Here is an 18,379-nt window from a genome sequence, read left to right as displayed (position 1 = left end):
GGCCATTTGAGAAATTACACGCCATTTTATTCTCCTACATGGGTTTATTTCAGTAAGATGCACAGACTATTATGAAGGTTTTTAAATCAAGCAAAGGGGGTAGAGCGTGGGGTCGTGCTGGTCAGGGGCAGCGGTGAGGTGGAGACGTGGGGTTGGAGTGGTTTTAGAGGACGAGGCAGGGGCTTCTCTAGGTGTTCCCTGATTGGGGGCAGGTTCAGGTGCGGGGGTGCCCCGTGCAAGCTCATGCTAGAGTGGAGAATGCTTGTGCACCATTAAAAGTGAGTCGTACTATGAAATGAAGTGAATTAGTTCTCTGTGTCATTATACATATGTGATACATGGCCCTGTTGCCATGGTAACATAACAATCCTATTATATTGTTAAATTATAAAAGGAAAACCAAGGTGTACACAATCATTTGGGGAAAAGAAAAACTAACAAGTTTCCTAAGAGCAGTTACTTTCTGGGGAGTAGGATTATATACTTTTTTTCTACTGTCCTTTAATGTTTTAACAGTAACTTGGTGTGACTTTTATATAATAATTTGGATTAAAAAGAAAAAGATTTCCATTTTGGGGGAAAATAAGGGCCCCTGAGTTAATTTATGCAATATCTTTGTACCATTGTGATGTGTTCTTTTTTTTTTAAAGATTGCACTGAGTTAAATTCTATAGGTTTAAATTAGATCTGAAACATTTCTTAATTTGGTAATTGTTTTCATCTGTGAGCATTCTAATGTGCACATGCTCTTTATCTTCATTAAGTTTGTGTAGTCGACATGGCTTTTCTACATGGTCTTCCTATGATGTGCGCATGATACTCTTGACATATTTGCTGCCTCAGGCATGCTCCTCAGCTCAGGGTCTTGAGGGAGGAGAGGGACGCTCCGAGCACGTGTTCCCGCCTGGACTGTCGGCTTGCGGTTTCCTCTGCCCCGTGAACTGGCGGCTAGAAGCCGAATCCACAGAAATTATCACGGGTTTAAGAATTTCCGTGAGTGGTGCATAGTTGACAGGTTTCCTCTTCTGTCATTCCTAATTGATTTTCAGAGGCATGTAATGTGTTTTTTTCTTTCCAGAGGATGAATGTGTAAATGCTTTATAGTTTTTGTGCTCAGTTGATAGGTTCCCTGTAGCTGTAAAGCGTTGATGTGCTGGCATGATGTGTTTGTTTTTTTTACATAAGTGCCGTTGCCGAAGTTAATACGGCCGGCTAATGAGGATTTTGATAGTAAGAATAATTATGTAAAGATAGCCGTCTTTATCCTAAGTCACTGTGAATGTCCCTCCTGGTGTTCTTTGAACCGTGTGACCCTGGGTTGATGTAGAGAGGGGTTGCTCAGGGTTACGGGGCCTCAGGAAATGGCCGCTAGCCCGTTGTTCATGGTGCAGTCCCTTCTGTGTGCATGATGGTGGACGCAGAGGGCAAGCTAGACGGCGGTGGAGGCGAGAGGAACACCCCTTCGGAAGCTCCTTTTGTTGTTTTCTGAGGTCTCCTCCGGGCTCTGGGGACCCTGTGACACATCCCCGAGGCCTGAAGGGCATGTCCCCTGGTACTGGCAAACATGACAGCATTCAAAGGTAGTATGGAAGGACTTCACATCTTACGTGGTAGCCTTTCCCGTACTCTTTTTAAGATGTTTGGTTATTTTAAACGTAGTGGTTGAACTCAGATTATTAAGTGGACCCCAGAAAGCAGCCCGACATGTACCGAGGGTTGCCTGAGAGAACTGACTCATGTTGGCTTGGGGGGTGATGATTATTGCTGCTGCTGACCCTAATAAATAATTATAAAATTTGGATTTATGCCCCCCCCCCCTCAATCTGATTGCTTTCCAAAGACTGGAAATGCTACTTTGGTCACAGAGCAGAGCGCTCAGAATTTAACGTCTGTGATGAATGTTGTTACATGTGTATTTTTCTGACGTGGCTGCTTGCTTTCTGAGGGGGCACTGCCGATAGATCTCTTAAGTGTGTTGCTCAGCCACAAGGTACAAATATTTTTTAGTGCCTTGTGACCAGTGACGGACTTAAATGGTTTGGGTATTACTAGATGGATTGTTTTGGCTCCGGGTCCCGTGAGGACCGTCACATTTGGACTGAGCGGAAACAGCGTGACTATATTGTATTAGACAGAGGGAATGTGACCAAGGCTTAGTCCCTCTCTCCTGGGACTCCCAGCGTGCTCTGCTGAAGTCCATGGCTCACCTATGAACTTTGGTCCAAACCGGTCACAGACACCGGCTTACACAAAACAAGGGGCACATAACGCACTTTGGGACCGAGGGCGTAGTCGCAGAGGGGAAGGCGGTCAAGTTCAGGAGCCCCCTCTTGCAGATGCCCAGCTCTGCCTGGAGGATAGTCCACGGGCATCTTAGCTTTGACATGCCCGTGGTGAACTCACACCTTCTTCTCTTGGTGAACTGGGCCTGTTTCCTGTGTTCCCTGCTCACGTTCATGACGACGGCTCGCCCATCTCGGTGCAAGTGCCAGACACCGGGGTGTCATTTCTGTTTCCTCGTCTCCTCTTCCTCTCCCTCCTCCCCTCCATCCTTCAAATGCTGTGACTTGCACATTTTGTTCTTCCTGTCCCTGGATTATCATCCATCTCTTTCTCTGCACACCACTGCCACCCCTTAATGTGGACGACGGCCACCCTCACCCAGGCTGCTGGAATAGCCCCTCATCCAGATCTGTTTCCTGCCCTCGGTTTCAGACCCTCCGTTCTGTGCCCCACACCTGCCGCCAGACCGTTGCGGTCTGGAATTTTCTGGATTAACCATTTCACACTCACCTGCACTGCTTGTCTTACTGGGTTCTGCCATCCACCCCTCCCCTCCCCTCCCCACCCCTCAAGAATAAAATCCAGCCGTGAGCAACTAGAGATAGCAGCTACATAAGGGAGGTCTCAGGTGGTTGCCGCCTGTGTGCGTGTGTGCTTATGTGTGCGCGCGTGCACTTATTTCATTCACATCTCCTCCTGGAGAAATTGCTGCCCACTTCTCTGATTTTTAGAGTTGCTACTGTCTCCATAGATTGGGCTGTTTGCCATTTAGAAATCGAAACTGTTAAATTACAACCAGGGGAACAACACCAATTAATTACCAACCACCAGTCATACTTAGAGGTTTGTGATTGCAAACTTCCTCAATCTAAAGAATGAGTCTTACATCTCTAGTTTTAATACGCGGCAGTAGTTTCTGCAACAAAGAAGATCAATGAAAACCATGTTGACTGGGTGCCGTTTGGGGGCAAAATAAACTGTAATTTCCCAAGTATTTATCGGGAGCCCTCCCGTAGGAGGCATGGTAAGTCAGATGTGGCTCCCAGTTACTCTCTAGGAATTGATACGCCAGCCGGAGACAGTGCCTCTCTCAGAGCCACGCAGGGAGGCAGTGGAATAACTCGAGGGAGGTGGAGGGGCTGTGTGTGACGTTGAGGGTGTGAGAGGGAGAGTCATTTCTGGAGAAAGAATTACAGGTGGAATTGAATGGAGTCCTCATGAACAAGTCCAGGCTGTGAACAAGCAGGGTTCAGGGGGAAGGGCAGAGTAATTATCGGGCTAGAATGATTTAATTGTGGGGAAGGCTAGCTGGTGGCCTTGAAGACAACCTGCAAACATGAAGCTGCTCAGTCCCTGGCCCCAGACCAGACCCACACCAGGCGGGGCCCTGTGAGTCGGAGGCAGCGTAAGGGTGTGTCGGCGGCAGGCTAGGGCTTCAGCCTGCGGGGGGTGGGGGGACAGAGAGAGCAGGGAGGGACCATGTGGACTGAAGGGAATTGCTTTGAGCAAGGATGAGATTTCTCCCAGGAGTTGATTTTTTTGTCTATGAAATCATAAAGTGCATTTCAAGGAAAATAACTAGTATAAAAGGAACAGTAAATAATCCGTGTGATAATCAGGGAAGACACCATAATAATACTTTTGGGTATTTTTATCTTGGTGAGCAGGAGAAACTGTGCCAGTGAAAGGACTTATTATTATTATTATTATTTTGTAAATGTACACACACATACACAGACCACTAATTCAATTAATTCATAACGAATCAGTGGACACTGAATCCATCATTATAAGGGGTCTGTATACTCCAAAATGCCCTCCTGTTTTAACATAACCAGATCTTATATACAGTTCAACAAACAAGCTTTAAAAAATATTTTTTAAAGACTTTATTCATTTTAGAGAGAAGAGAGAGAGGGAGGGAGGAGGAGGAACAGCAAGAAGCATCAACTCCCATATGTGCCTTGATCAGGCAAGCCAGAACCTAGAACTGGCGACCTCAGCATTCCAGGTCGGTGCTTTATGCGCTGCTCCACCACAGGTCAGGCACAAACATACTTTTAAAATAACTTTTCGTCTAAGGAGAAGGCAGGAGGGATCTCGAAAGCCCCCAGCCCCCAGCTCAAAGGAGGCAGAGTGGGATGAGGGAAGGCTGACTGAGGAGATCATAATATAAGCTGCCTCCGCCCTTGGGCCAGCTCTGGGCTGGGCAGCGTCCCTGCTGGGCCAGGACCCGCCCCCAGAGGGGACTCGCTGTGCTTCTGTGCTGGTCACCCTGCCCTGGTGGGTAGGCAGAAGGAGTTAATGTTTGGAGATTGTTTCCCTCCTGTGCCAGAGAGTGTTTTATATTTCATGGTACTGCTGATACAGCTGGGCTGTCTGAGAATAAAGCAACAGTAGGCAGGACACTGGGTTCCTGGACCCGAAGTCCATTAATTTATTCCTTTTTGCTTTTGTTGATTCAGTATAATTTTTTTTCTTTATTTTTTTTTGGAGCATTCCTGTGTGCCGGGCAGTGTATTAAGAGTGGAGACGGGAGTCGGAGGTGGGGAAGGTTTCAGATGTGAGAACGGCTCATTCCCTCTTCCCCGGAATGGGCGGGGAGAATTTGTCAAGCGTCCCTGAGGAAGCAGGAGGATGGGAAAAGAAGGTCAGGGCAGGTGCCTGGAGGAGAAGCCCCCGGGGCCGGTTAGACTCTGATGACCCAGGACTGGCCCCTGCCTGTACTTTATAGCAACCTCGGGTTTGGTCCATTCCAGTGTAAATTCTCTGTTGTTGTCAGAAGAGACATGTCAATGTGAAAAATATCAGCAGGGACCAGAACACAGAGAAAATGACAGCACCTGGAACGCTTCCATATTTTAAACTTGAAATTAAACCCGAAGTCTGGACGGTGGCCTGAATGGCCCAGGTGGGTGCGTCTGTGCCTCTGGGCTCCCTCTGGGCCGCCTCTCCCTTCCCTGCCTGTCCCTTTCCTGCCCTGCATCACTCCACCCCGGTCAGACTGGCCAGTGTGCTTCTCACATGTTCCTCGGCATTCACATTGCAAGCAGTTGTCTGCTCCCGGGTCCCCGCAGAGGACACATCTCATGTGTGACCATTGCAGGGAGGCCAGCCTCACCAGTGGTCACCCACCCTGCCGTGAACACCATGCTCTCTGTGGTCCCGTTCTGCGCCCCTGGCTGGGTGCTTGCTGGCGAGGAACGAACGTTATCTTTGAGTGTGTGTCTCACTGGTGTGTCACCTGGCTCTTTGCACCAGACCGTGTGACTCCATCAGCACGTGGTCATTGTCAGTGTCTGTGGTCCACCGGGCACCTAGACCACGTGTGTTCTTTACCACCGTTGTGGCGCTGACAGCACTACCCAGGGCTGGACGCTGAACTAACACCAGCTTTGTTGGTTTTGTCCATATTTTAAAAAGACCAAGCGACGTGGTTCGTTGGCCGTCCTCCTGCAGACTCGGGCTTCTGTTCAGAAGGGGAGACGGTGGCGGTGGTGGTGGGGGGTGCAGGGCTGCGCAATCTCAGCTGGGGTTGCTCTTCTGTCCTTCCTGCACCAGGGCAGTTGTGGTCTGAGGCTGCGTCCTGCATCTCCCCTGTGAGCTCCTGGGGGCGGGGCGTGTGCGGGAACCCCCCCATCAGTGAGCTCCTGGGGGCGGGGCGTGTGCAGGAGCGCCCCTGGTCAGTGAGCTCCTGGGGGCGGGGGCAGGGGCGTGTGTGGGAGCCCCCCCTAGTCAGTGAGCTCCTGGGGGCGGGGGCGTGTGCGGGAGCCCCCCCTGGTCAATGAGCTCCTGGGGGTGGGGGTGTGTGCGGGAGCCCCCCCCTGGTCAGTGAGCTCCTGGGGGCGGGGGCGTGTGTGGGAGTGCCCCCCCCAGGTCAGTGAGCTCCTGGGGGCGGGGGCATGTGTGGGAGCCCCCCCTGGTCAGTGAGCTCCTGGGGGCGGGGGGCGTGTGTGGGAGACCCCCTGGTCAGTGAGCTCCTGGGGGCGGGGGGCATGTGTGGGAGACCCCCTGGTCAGTGAGCTCCTGGGGGTGGGGGGCGTGTGCGGGAGCCCCCCCAGGTCAGCAGACTCTGGGTCTGGTTTCTCCAGCGGTCCTGTGCTCCCTCCCCGGTGCCTGTGCCCTCTCTCCGGTCACTGGTGTCCTCTCCAGGTGCCTGTGCTCCCTCCCTGGGCGCTGGCTCCCTCTCCCAGAACGTGCTTCGCGTTGGCCCTGGGCCTTCTGCGTTAGCCTGAGTTCCATCCAGCTTCCTTCTGCTTCTGAGACTGACAGTGACGTTTGTGCCTCAGAGCTGAGATGGGTAGTTCTTGGAACACAGCAGTTTTGAGAAAGTAAAATAAGTCTAGAATGGCTAACATCTAAAGCAGGAGAGCAAGGTGAAGCTTGGGGGGTAGGAGGGTGGGTGATCAGAGCCAGCCTGTTGCAGCAGGCTGGTTCCCAGGACAGCTGGACAGTGGTGTGTTAGACACAGACGAGACAGACCGACTTTGAGTTCAGCCCTCCGAGTGGGCTGGTTGAATATGTACACATGGTTCCGGAGGAGGGTCTATAGAGGGCTCGCTGGGAGGTGGCCTGCCCGAGGGGGCTGTGGTGGGCCACAGGGCGACAGACAGACCTGAGATACTTGGGAGGTAACACCGTCAGGACAGAATTCATTCATTGGACATTTCCGGAGTGCCGTCTCTGCACACATGCCAGAGCAGTGACCCCGAAAGGCCTCGTCACTGCCCCGGGGAAGGAACATGGTGCTCTGGGCTGGACCCACCGCAGGAGGCAGTGCTATTGGCTGGGCTAAGGCATCTGGAGAAACAGCGTGTTTGAAGCTGTGGTGGCCGAGGCTCCAAGTTCAGTGTCAGTGTTGGGCTAGAGGTCAGTAAAACAGCCCTTTGTTAGACTAATCATCCAATTAAAGGATACCTTTTCCCTGAGACGGTGACAAGTTCTGGAGGCTTAGTTTATGTACTGGCAACTTACCTGTAATTGCTTCCCAGGGAACAGTGTCATGTCACGAATATAATTTAGATCACAAATAGCAAATGCAGAAAGGCACTGCCAGGTCTTTACCAACAAAGAACGTAATGATAGGCTGGTCTGCCTTACGCAGGGAGCATCAGCTGTGCTTCCTGGGTGCTGATTTACCATCATAATCACTTGAAACGTTTTTTATGTACCACTGTAACCTGTGTAACATAATACATCTGTAATGTAATAATTGGCATTTGGAGAAAAGTCAGTGGTCTTGGATAGGATAACACTTTCAACCTCTGTGCAAATCTATGCACAGATGAAATCATTAATAAAAATGGAAGTTGAAATGTATCAGATTACTTACTGGCTGTCCTGCAAATACAGTTATCAAATAAAACCTGATACAGTTATCAATATCAACCCTACTCTTTGGAAGGGTCGTTGGAACAGGGAGGGAGCCCAGAGCGCGAGGTCTCGCTTGTCTCGCTTGTCTCCGGGGTCAGGTAGCGAAGGGTTTTGCTCTTAGGAGGAACCTGAGCAAGGCCAGGGCAGTGAGGGGCAGTGAGAGGGACGGGTGGAGGCGGCCTGGTGGGACATGGGGTCAGAAAGTATTTTATTTACCTTGAGGCTGGTCCCTGGTGACAGAGGGGCCTCTCAGGAGAGTGGTCTCCCGGCTCAGGCTGTGGGTGAGTCCCTATTCAGGGCCCGAGGAAAGAGGAAACTTGACTGAAGTTTGATCAGGTCAGGGTAAGGGGCGCTTTCTGACTGATCAGTGGGCACATTCAGGTCAGCCATTCTTTCATGGAGCCAAGAGTGGGGATCTGGAGGGCCCACGTCTGACCAGGTCATAGGAAAACGGGGGATCTGGAGGGCCCACGTCTGACCAGGTCATAGGAAAATGGGGGGTCTGGAGGGCCCACGTCTGACCAGGTCATAGGAAAACGGGGCTGTCAGCAGGCCTCCCCTAAGTCACATGGAGAACAGTGGCCCTTTCAGGAAGCTACTTCCAGCAGTGTGAGAGGTTCTAAGGACTTTTGTGTGTGTGTGTGTATGTGTGTGTGTGTGACAGAGACAGAGAGGGACAGATAGGGACAGCAGGAATGGAGAGAGATGAGAAGCATCATTTCTTCATTGCAATACCTTACTTGTTCATTGATTGTTTTCTCATATGTGCCTTGACTAGTGGGCTATAGCAGAGCGAGTGACCCCTTGCTCAAGCCAGTGACCTTGGGCTTCAAGCTGGTTAGCCTTGCTCAAACCAGATGAGCCCGCGCTCAAGCCGGCAACCTCGGAGTTTTGAACCTGGGTCCTCCACGTCCCAGTCCAACACTCTATCCACTGCGCCACCGCCTGGTCAGGCTGAGGACTTCTTTTTTTTTTTTTTTTTTTTTGCATTTTTCTGAAGCTGGAAACAGGGAGAGACAGTCAGACAGACTCCCGCATGCGCCCGACCGGGATCCACCTGGCACACCCACCAGGGGCGACGCTCTGCCCTCCAGGGGGCGATGCTCTGTCCATCCTGGGTGTCGCCATATTGCAACCAGAGCCACTCTAGCGCCTGGGGCAGAGGCCAAGGAGCCATCTCCAGCGCCCGGGCCATCTTTGCTCCGATGGAGCCTTGGCTGCGGGAGGGGAAGAGAGAGACAGAGAGGAAAGTGCGGCGGAGGGGTGGAGAAGCAAATGGGCGCTTCTCCTGTGTGCCCTGGCCGGGAATCGATCCCGGGTCCTCCGCACGCTAGGCCGACGCTCTACCGCTGAGCCAACCGGCCAGAGCTGAGGACTTCTTAATCATCCCTGTTTTCTCTGGAGCGCAGGGCTCAGGTAGAATGTGCGTGGTACAGTGCTCAGCACTTTATCTCTTCTGGTCGTTGTGATAACCCCTCAGGGTGCTGGCTGTTGTAAGCACAGCTCTGGTAAATACGGCGAGGCTGTGGGCTGGAAAGGCCAAGGTTGCTGTGACACAGGCTGGTCAGAGGGAGCGTGTCTCAGACACTTGGGCAGAAGCCCACAGCCTGGATTTCCGAGCCAGTGGCACAGAAGAGAGCTGCGTTGCCTGAGTTGTTTATTTTTATATCCTCTAAGTCTAAAAGTGTAAAACATAGACTCAGGCCATACGTTACTTAGGCCTTTTCTTGTTGCAAGGACTGACCACGCCCAGTGGAAGGGTGGTTTTGTCTGTCACTCCTGTTATAGTATGTGCTAGAATCCATGGAGGGACTGACCTTGTAAACCGAGAGGACAGCAGCATGGCCTTGCCTGTAAGTCTAAGGGACAGAGAGAGTGACCAAAGTCTGGCTCCTCTCTCTAGCAGTGTGTCCTTACCGCGACACCCTCGGTGTGTTACAGGACACTCATACAGTGTGAGAGGTGGTCCCTTTCTGATGTCTGACACTCCAGGTCTTTGCCCATCAAAGGCCTGTATGACCCGCAGTCATGTGACTACCAAACAAGCAGGCCATTTCCAGATGCACTGCCCCCCCCTCCCCCGAGGTGGTGCAGGGAGTTGAGAACCCGGCCCAGCCCACTGCCCTCCCTGACTCAGTGCTGAGGACGCTTCGTTATCCACACGCTTAGTCTGAACGTCAGGCTCCCTGGACTTCAGGTGAAGGTTGGGTGGCCTGGGTGTGGTCAGGTTGTGTCAGTGTGGTGGCTCCCTCGGTGGGTGGCCTTGTGGATGACGGGGAGTCAGTTCTCAGTAAGGGGTGGGTATCATTCACCTAGAATCCTGTGTCCCCACAGGAGTATGGTCTCTGTGTTGTAAATGAGGCGTCGGACACTCAGGCGGGTTAACCTGACTAGAGAGAGAGGACTGTTGCACCATCTGTGGTTGAACAAGGAAGGGGATAAAAGGGCTTCTGGTGGTCAAAATACTTGTTAACGTCCTTTTTTTGAGAACAAAATACTAATAGATGTTAAATGGAGAAAGGAAACACCTACAGGGATATAACAGGAGATAAAAAGCCTTTCCTGATGGTATAGAACCCTGTTTTTATGTTTTATCGAGTGACCTTGAACAGGACACACCGCTCTGCGGGCTTCAGTTTTCCCAGGGTAAGATCAGGTGTTTGAATCGGATGCCTTCCTGGTCTCCTGACAGTGGTTCACTAGGAGATAGGTCACTATTAAAGGAATGTAAATATGGCGGTTTCACCACCTGCAGTTAACTTGACGCTGTTGCTGTCCGCTGTCCTTGAACCCAGCAAAACAATGCCGATGAATTAAAGAGGCACAAATCCAGGAGGATAGGAACCCTGTGTGAGGCCATGGAAGGCGAAGGATGTCGGGAAACTTGCGGGGCTGGGAAATCAGTGGATCAAAACGGCGATGCCGCCGGAGACGGAGCAGACAGAGCCCTGAGCTTGCAGGATGGGGCCGCGTGGCCAGAAACGGGCTCGTTAGTGCGCGAGGACCTGGGGGAGACTCACCGCCGTGGACACTAGTTACTGTGCAGGGGGGTTTATGGGGCCGGGCGGAGGGAGGAGGCGGGGCGGAGGGAGGAGGCGGGGCGGAGGGAGGAGGCGGGGCGGAGGGAGGAGGCGGGGCGGAGGGAGGAGGCGGGGCGGAGGGAGGAGGCGGGGCGGAGGGAGGAGGCGGGGCGGAGGGAGGAGGCGGGGCGGAGGGAGGAGGCGGGGCGGAGGGAGGAGGCGGGGCGGAGGGAGGAGGCGGGGCGGAAGGCTGCGAGGGAAGGCGTCGGACTGCTGGCTGGTTTTCAGCGGGCTTGCCGCAGGAATTTTTAAAACGTGGCACTTACCTGACCTCTTTTCCCTTAGACTGTCAAATAAAAAATAAAAAATGACAACAACCAACACAATGAGAGCCATCTGCTGTGAATGAATCAAAATTATACCTTTTTTTTTTTTCATTTTTCTGAAGCTGGAAACAGGGAGAGACAGTCAGACAGACTCCTGCATGCGCCCGACCGGGATCCACCCGGCACGCCCACCAGGGGCGATGCTCTGCCCACCAGGGGGCGATGCTCTGCCCATCCTGGGCGTCGCCATGTTGCGACCAGAGCCACTCCAGCGCCTGGGGCAGAGGCCACAGAGCCATCCCCAGCGCCCGGGCCATCTCTGCTCCAATGGAGCCCTGGCTGCGGGAGGGGACGAGAGAGACAGAGAGGAAAGCGCGGCGGAGGGGTGGAGAAGCAAATGGGCGCTTCTCCTGTGTGCCCTGGCCGGGAATCGAACCCGGGTCCTCCGCACGCTAGGCCGACGCTCTACTGCTGAGCCAACCGGCCAGGGCAAATTATACCTATTTTTTTTGTTTCTGTCAGATTGACAAAAAATAATAGTTTTGGGTGTGCCGCAGAACTTTAGTAGTTAGTTCCTGTGTGCCGTGTGATGAAAAGGGTTGAAAATGGCCGAGTTAGACCCCTGGAGGCTCGTCTCACTGACAACTGGACATCTGCCTTTCTTTCTCTTTCTTTCCTTTTTTTTTAAAAAAATTTTTAGTTTATTTGAGAGAGAAAAGAAAGGGGGGAAGAAAGAGAGAGAAACATCAATTCGTTGTTCTGTGTAGCTGTGCACTGACTGATCACTTCTTGTACCTGCCGTGACCAGGGGTCGAACCCACGAGCTCAGTGTGCTTGGATGATGCTTTATCCACTGAGCCACCCGGCCAGGGCCCGTCAGCACACTTTAACCCAGTAACAGACTAGCCATTTCCCAGAGAGGCAGAAGTCAAAGAGCGGTGGGCTCCGAGACCCAGCTCCGTACAACGGAGGCTGGACCCAGATGCCACTGGGACAGTAGGGAGTCCCTTCGTGTATAAACAAGGTGTGCGTGCACTCAGGTGTGGGACCTCAGAATCCCAGCAGCTGGACGGATGCCTCCCCGTGGGGGACTGGGAATAATTCCTCTTCCGGTCACTGCCTGGCCCAGTGGGGAGAAACGCAGCTCTTGATGTTTGGGTAGATTGTGATGAGGACACTGGGCTGCCGTGTCACTGAGTTGTCAGGTCCCGTGTAGGAAGGCAGACCGTCCAGGCAGCCTGAGTCTTAAACTCCTAGGGACAGGCAGCGGAGGGTATTGGCCATTTTCCGCGGGAGGTCCCCGCCATGGGAAGAGACCAGTTCACACAGGCGGGTGGGGGTGGGGGGTGGGAGAGGGCCACTCTCATTAACATCCTCAGAGAGATAGGAATGTGGATTGCTTTCATAAAATATTTTTAAAAGCCATAAAAACAAAAGAAACCTAAGAAAGTACTATTAGTAGTTAAACATCTGATAGTGGAAATGAAAGAATCAATAGATGCGGCCGCTTAATGTGATTAAACCTCCCAGAAGCTGAAGAGAGAAGGTCACAGAGAAAGGGAGGAAAGATAAGAAACTTAGGGACCTCGCTCAGGAGCTCCGACACCCAAATAATAAAAGTCCGAACATGGTAAAGCAGAGAAAACAGGTGACAGGGACGAGGCAGAGAGGAGGGTTGGCACCCTGATTTTCTCCCCACCTTGTATGGTGTCTGGTGTTTTAAACTCTGCATTACTTATATATTTAAAAACATCATTTACTTACAATTTTTAAAAAAAGGATGTGAAGGTTAAAAATAGGTAATTGAGAGTCTTGTTAAAGGCAAATAAGATTAAAAGTGGGCAGGGAAAAAATACTTTTGAATTTTTTAAGAAAGTAGTTGTTTCAGGAAAATTGTAGTTAGGCAAATTGGGGGATATTTTTCTCTTAAAAACCACAGCATCCCAACCCTGGCCGGTTGGCTCAGCGGTAGAGCGTTGGCCTAGCGTGCGGAGGACACGGGTTCGATTCCCGGCCAGGGCACACAGGAGAAGCGCCCATTTGCTTCTCCAACCCTCCGCTGCGCTTTCCTCTCTGTCTCTCTCTTCCCCTCCCGCAGCCAAGGCTCCATTGGAGCAAAGATGGCCCGGGCGCTGGGGATGGCTCTGTGGCCTCTGCCTCAGGCGCTAGAGTGGCTCTGGTCGCAACATGGCGACGCCCAGGATGGGCAGAGCATCGCCCCCTGGTGGGCAGAGTGTCGCCTCTAGTGGGCGTGCCGGGTGGATCCCGGTCGGGCGCATGCGGGAGTCTGTCTGACTGTCTCTCCCTGTTTCCAGCTTCAGAAAAATGAAAAAAAACAAAAAAAAACAAACAAACCCACAGCATCCTGGCCGTGACATAGAATGTGGAAGGTGGCTGGTGTCAGAGCATCACGGGTATGAGTTTGTCTTCCAGAATCTTGCCTAGGAGAATAGCCCACTCCCCGGCTCACAAACATGGCAGTCTGCCTTTCCACCAGGGAGCAAGAAGTGTTCATGGTTTACCTTAATTATAGTAAGGCTTGAAAAAGTGTGTGAAATTCCTCCTCATCATTCTTTCCTTCAGGATATATTTATTGTCTGTTTTGTGCCAAGCATTGTTCTAGGTAATCTGTATATATGGACCCATTTCTTCCCCAGAACAGCCCCATGAGGGCAGGTCCCATTTAACACACCAGGAAGCCCAGGTACAGAGAGGTTAGGTCACTTGCCCAGGTAGTTACCCAGCTGCTAAATGGAAAAGCCAGGTTTTAAAACCATGGCAGCCTAGCCTCAGAGTCCATGCTCTTAATTAATTCACTTCTCGCACCAGCCAGGCAGCTCAGTTGGTTAGAATTACATCCTGATGCCCCAAAGTTGCAGGTTCAATCCCCGGTCAGCGCACATACAAGAATCAACCAGTGAGTGCATAGATAAATGGAGCAACAAATTGATGTTTCTCTCTCTCTCTCTCTCTCTCTGTTTCTCTAAAACCAATCAATCAAAAAACAATTTTAAGATTCACTTCTACTCTGCTTGTTAAGTAAAGAACCCTGGGCATCTGGGTTGTCCACATTCCCATGGCTAGTTGAGAAGAGATAGGTGGGCCTTATGGGAAAACTTCTGTTAGCACTGAATGTGGAAGAACTCGTCTGGGCCTGTGCACTCATTGGTTGACTGACCAAGGACTAAGTGTTAACCTGGTAGAAGAAGCCCGAGACTCCCTAATGATCAGTCAGGTGACATTAACGTGACTCCAGCATCATTTTTCCTCACCTGTACTCCAATCCTGGCACTGTTCACAGTGGACATTGAGTGTGTGTGGGAACTGTCAGGGAATTCACTGCATTTACGATTTGTGAACTATGACCATCATTGAGGTCATTGGTGTAGAGAGCTCTATCAACTTTTAAAATGTTTACTGCTTCTAGCCCTATTATATATGGTTTGTGGAAATAGTGGGATTCATGTAGCAGCAACTGAAGTATATGTCATTAATCAATAATGTGTAGCCTCTCACAGTGTCTCCTGATATTCAGGACTAAGAAATTGCTTTCATAAATGAGTGTCACAAATTTGGTTTGTTTGTTTTTCCTAGTTCAACTTTGTGGGGAAGCTTCTGGGTCCACGTGGCAATTCTCTGAAGCGTTTACAAGAAGAAACCTTGACAAAAATGTCCATCCTTGGAAAAGGTTCCATGAGAGATAAGGCAAAGGTAATACTCATTATCGACAGTGGCTACTTTTCTGTAGACCTGACAGATCACCCATTTTACTAATACTTATTATATAAAAGCTAACTAGAATCTTAAATTAGGTCATAGAAAAACGTTATATAAGGTGATATGTTTATGATACTGTTCATAAAATGGAATCACACTGGCCAGTTCAGACTGTGCAGCATCTTAAACTTGCATTTGTAATTTTTACATTCGTTTATAAAATAATGTTGTAGTCCCTATGACTTTGATTCTGGAAACAATATGTTGCCTTGTGAAAAGCAGAATGATAAAGAAATGACCGTGAAGAGAAATGAGAGTTGTCTGTAGTCTCACCTTCCTGGTTTGTCTTTTACATGATTAGTTCCCTGGGGTCTTTTCCTAGGCCTGTGCTCCACAAAATTGAATTGATAAAGTATATACTTGTATCTGGCCTTCTGTTGGTGTCCTTTGTATTTTATCCAATTAAATTTGATTTTAGAAGTTTTAATGATTGCTTACCCATAGTTTTCTATTTGGATATATTTGCATTAACTGCCTCCTTTTTTGAGAGTTTCAAGATTTATTTATTTTTTTTATCGAATTTATTGGGGTGGCATTGGTTAATTACAGTTCTATAATAGACCATCTATCTATCATATTGTGTGCTGCCCACCCCGACTCGAGTCTCCTTTGTTCACCGTGTACCCCTTTACCCTCCTCCACCTCCCCCACCCCTTTTCCCTCTTGTCATCACCATGCTGTTGTCTGTATCTGTGAGGCTCTTTAGTGCGTGCTCAATCCCTTCGTCTTTTCCACCCAGCACCCCAACGCCCTCTCCCCTCTGCCAGCTGCCAGTCTGTTCTGTGTGTCTGTGAGGCTGTCGCTATTTTCTTTGTTAGTTCATTTTGTTCATTAGATTCCACACATGAGTGACATCGTATGGCACTTGTCTTTCTCTGACTGGCTCATGTCACTTAGCACAGTGCTCTCCAGATCCATCCAGGCTGTTGCAAAAGATAAGGTCTCCTCCTTTTTAACGGCTGTGTAGTATTCCAAGGTGTAAATGTACCATGGCGTTTTATCCACTCATCTACTGACGGGCACTTGGCTGCTTCCAGATGTTGGTTATTGGGGACCGGTTATTGCAGATAAAACTTGAGTGAGCAGAGGGGGCATACATTCTTTTGAAGCAGTGTCCTGGGTTTCTTTGTCTGTATTCCGGCGTCGTAAGGCAGTCCCAGGTTTAATTTTCTGAGGAACACCACGCAGCTTCCCACAGGGCGGCCCCAGTCTGCGTTCCCACCAGCAGTGCACATGGTCCCCTTTTCTCCACATCCTCACCAGCACTTGTTTGCTGATCTGTTGATGACAGCCACTGTGACAGGTGTGAGGTGATATCTCGTCGTCGTGTGCCTCCTTTTTTATTATAATAAGCTAAAATTACTGTTTTTATTCATCACTCTCTTAAACCCACTCTGAAAGAAATTTCCACGTCTCACAGCGAGCTGTGACTTACGTTGCTCCCCATCTTCACTTTATGTGGTGGTCATTGGTTAACGACCCGTGTTACTAAGAACCAAATCCACGTTCAGTGGTCCCTTCCCGTGACATGTTGAACACCGGTCGTGTCGGACAAGAAAGGCGTTTAGACGAAACCCAGACCCTTCCCGAGAAAGTCCATGTAGCTTGCTAACGGCTTTCTCGTAACATCTGCCACCGTTGGTTTATGGGACAGCCACGGTGACTCAGACGCCGTGTGACAGTTCCGCGCATTGCCCTGTGCCACCGTCAGGAAGAGGACGGAAGATCAGCATAATCGTGTTTTTAAACTTTACATGTGAGACAGCTGAGGTTCAGAGAGTCTGAGAGTGCTCTCTGTTAACTGGGGAGGTTCATCAGGTGGTTTGATTAGAACACGGCTATGTAGCAGACGCAGAGGGACCCTGTTTACACGCGTGCACAGACCCCTGGCCCCAGCCTGTTCAGGGCGGGGCCTTCACGTGAATCTTCCGTCGGTGTTTGAAATAACAGTGATCTCGGCCAGGCTGGTTAACTGCGCACTAAGCGGTGCCCACGTCTGCATCGTCGGTTTTCTGACTGCTCCGTCGCGGCCGTAGAAGAGGACCCCTTGTGCCGTCCAGCTGGTCAGTCAGGGTGTGTGTCTGGGAGAACAGCATCCCACCCTTGCTGATATCTACATGAAGTCTTTGGCAAGGCCACCTGGCCATGAGGCGCCTGCTGTCACCAGTGGAACCCATCGGGTCATAGAGTTTTCTGGTCAGAAGCAGCGTTTCGCGGCATGCCACAGCGGTGGTCAGGGCGTGCCCAGATAGTGTCACAGGCGGAAGGGGGCCCGGGAAGGCGCGTCTTTATCTGGATGACACAGCCACAGAATAGCAGGTGCCTGGTTGTCCTTGCGATGAAAGGGAAGCTCTAGACACCACCAGCTTGCCCCCTGGGCTTCCGTGGTCTGGTCCTTCCAGGTGATGGTGTCGTGGTTCAGGGGCTGCAGGTAGTTCTCTGCTTTTGGCATATTGGACACTTGGGTGGCAGTGGCCAGTGTCCTTGGAAGGGGAGTCCGGTGTGTATTTAATGCGTAACCTCTCTGTCACCGCGGGCACTGGATCAGTGAGTCCCTTGAGTAGCACAGGTGGCTGAGGGGTGCGGTGCTTTGGCGTCTGCTACCATTGGTCCCCTCGGCTACCCGGTCAGTGGCTTTGCCAGCTGTGCATCTCATGAAGTGCCCTGTGCTTCCACACATGGGCCCTGTTCCCAGACCACTTAGTGCCCACTCACGAGTGCTTTCCTTTCTACGCCCTCGACCACATGAGTCAGCGAGTCAGGATGGAGCTTCTGCAAGTGGCTGATTATTAGTCTTCCATACAGACCGCCAGAAATGGGGGGGGCAGTACACATGTTGTAGGTTGGCCACCCACTGCCCCCGCCAGCCCCACCTCTGATGGTGGCTGTCAGCGGATGCTTCCGGCACCCCGTCCACCGCACGCGCCGTCATCAGCCTGACTGAGGTCTGGAACACGGGTTCCACGCGATCCTTTGCACTAGGTTAATTTCAACTTGCAGAAATTCCCAGCTGAGAGTACGTTTATTTCTAGAGAGATTCCATTGCTTCCTGTTACCATCGTGTTCCTTGAGGTTTTCCGAGTGTTTGCCATTGAAGTCCTCATGTGAATGTAATTCATTTTCTCATATGTGCCCCCTTGATGAAATAGAGGCATCCTCGCTGACAGGTGCCGGCTGGTTGTAAGGCCTAATAATCACGGCAAAGCTTGGGAGCCCCCCACGTGTGCCGCCATGGCGCTGGATGCCCTGCCCGCATTGCCTGTGCTATAGAATAATTAACGCTAGAGTTGTGTCACCCTCACCGTCATCGTTATAAGATGTATTCCTGCCTCCATCACTTATTGAGGGCTTGTTGTATGTTAGACATCAACCTACAGACGTTTTCTGTCTTTGGACACAAAAGCCCTTTATCGCTATAGTTCCTTTATTACCGTGTACTCCTCATTCCTGGCACAATAGCCCCTTTCTTGCTGCAGTGGCCCTGTGAGCAGTAGGTGCTATACGGTTCCCACCATTTAAACTCGCCCCTTTAAGGTGGGGATAAAGTAACCTGCCCAAAGTCACGCGGTAAGTGTTGGCTTTGGGATGTGAATGTAGAAC

The 18,379-nt window shown here is 50.9% G+C and overlaps 1 protein-coding gene across 4 annotated transcripts in view; it reads left to right on the top strand.

The window, feature by feature from the left end:
- Positions 1-18,379, top strand: part of KHDRBS3 (KH RNA binding domain containing, signal transduction associated 3) — a 159,738-nt gene that overhangs the window by 56,936 nt on the left and 84,423 nt on the right. For all 4 annotated transcript variants that reach the window (XR_010730189.1, XM_066265612.1, XM_066265614.1 and 1 more), the window contains exon 3: positions 14,597-14,713. Coding sequence is in view for 3 of the 4 variants with exons in the window: in XM_066265612.1 (XP_066121709.1) it covers positions 14,597-14,713 (117 nt within the window). In the remaining variant the exon portion in view is untranslated. The remainder of the gene's footprint in view (positions 1-14,596; positions 14,714-18,379) is intronic.

Source organism: Saccopteryx bilineata, chromosome 3 (genome assembly GCF_036850765.1).
Source record: "Saccopteryx bilineata isolate mSacBil1 chromosome 3, mSacBil1_pri_phased_curated, whole genome shotgun sequence".
NCBI classification, from domain to species: domain Eukaryota; kingdom Metazoa; phylum Chordata; class Mammalia; order Chiroptera; family Emballonuridae; genus Saccopteryx; species Saccopteryx bilineata.
The sequence above is the reverse complement of the archived record's forward strand: the minus strand, read 5'-3'. Positions and strand labels throughout refer to the sequence as shown.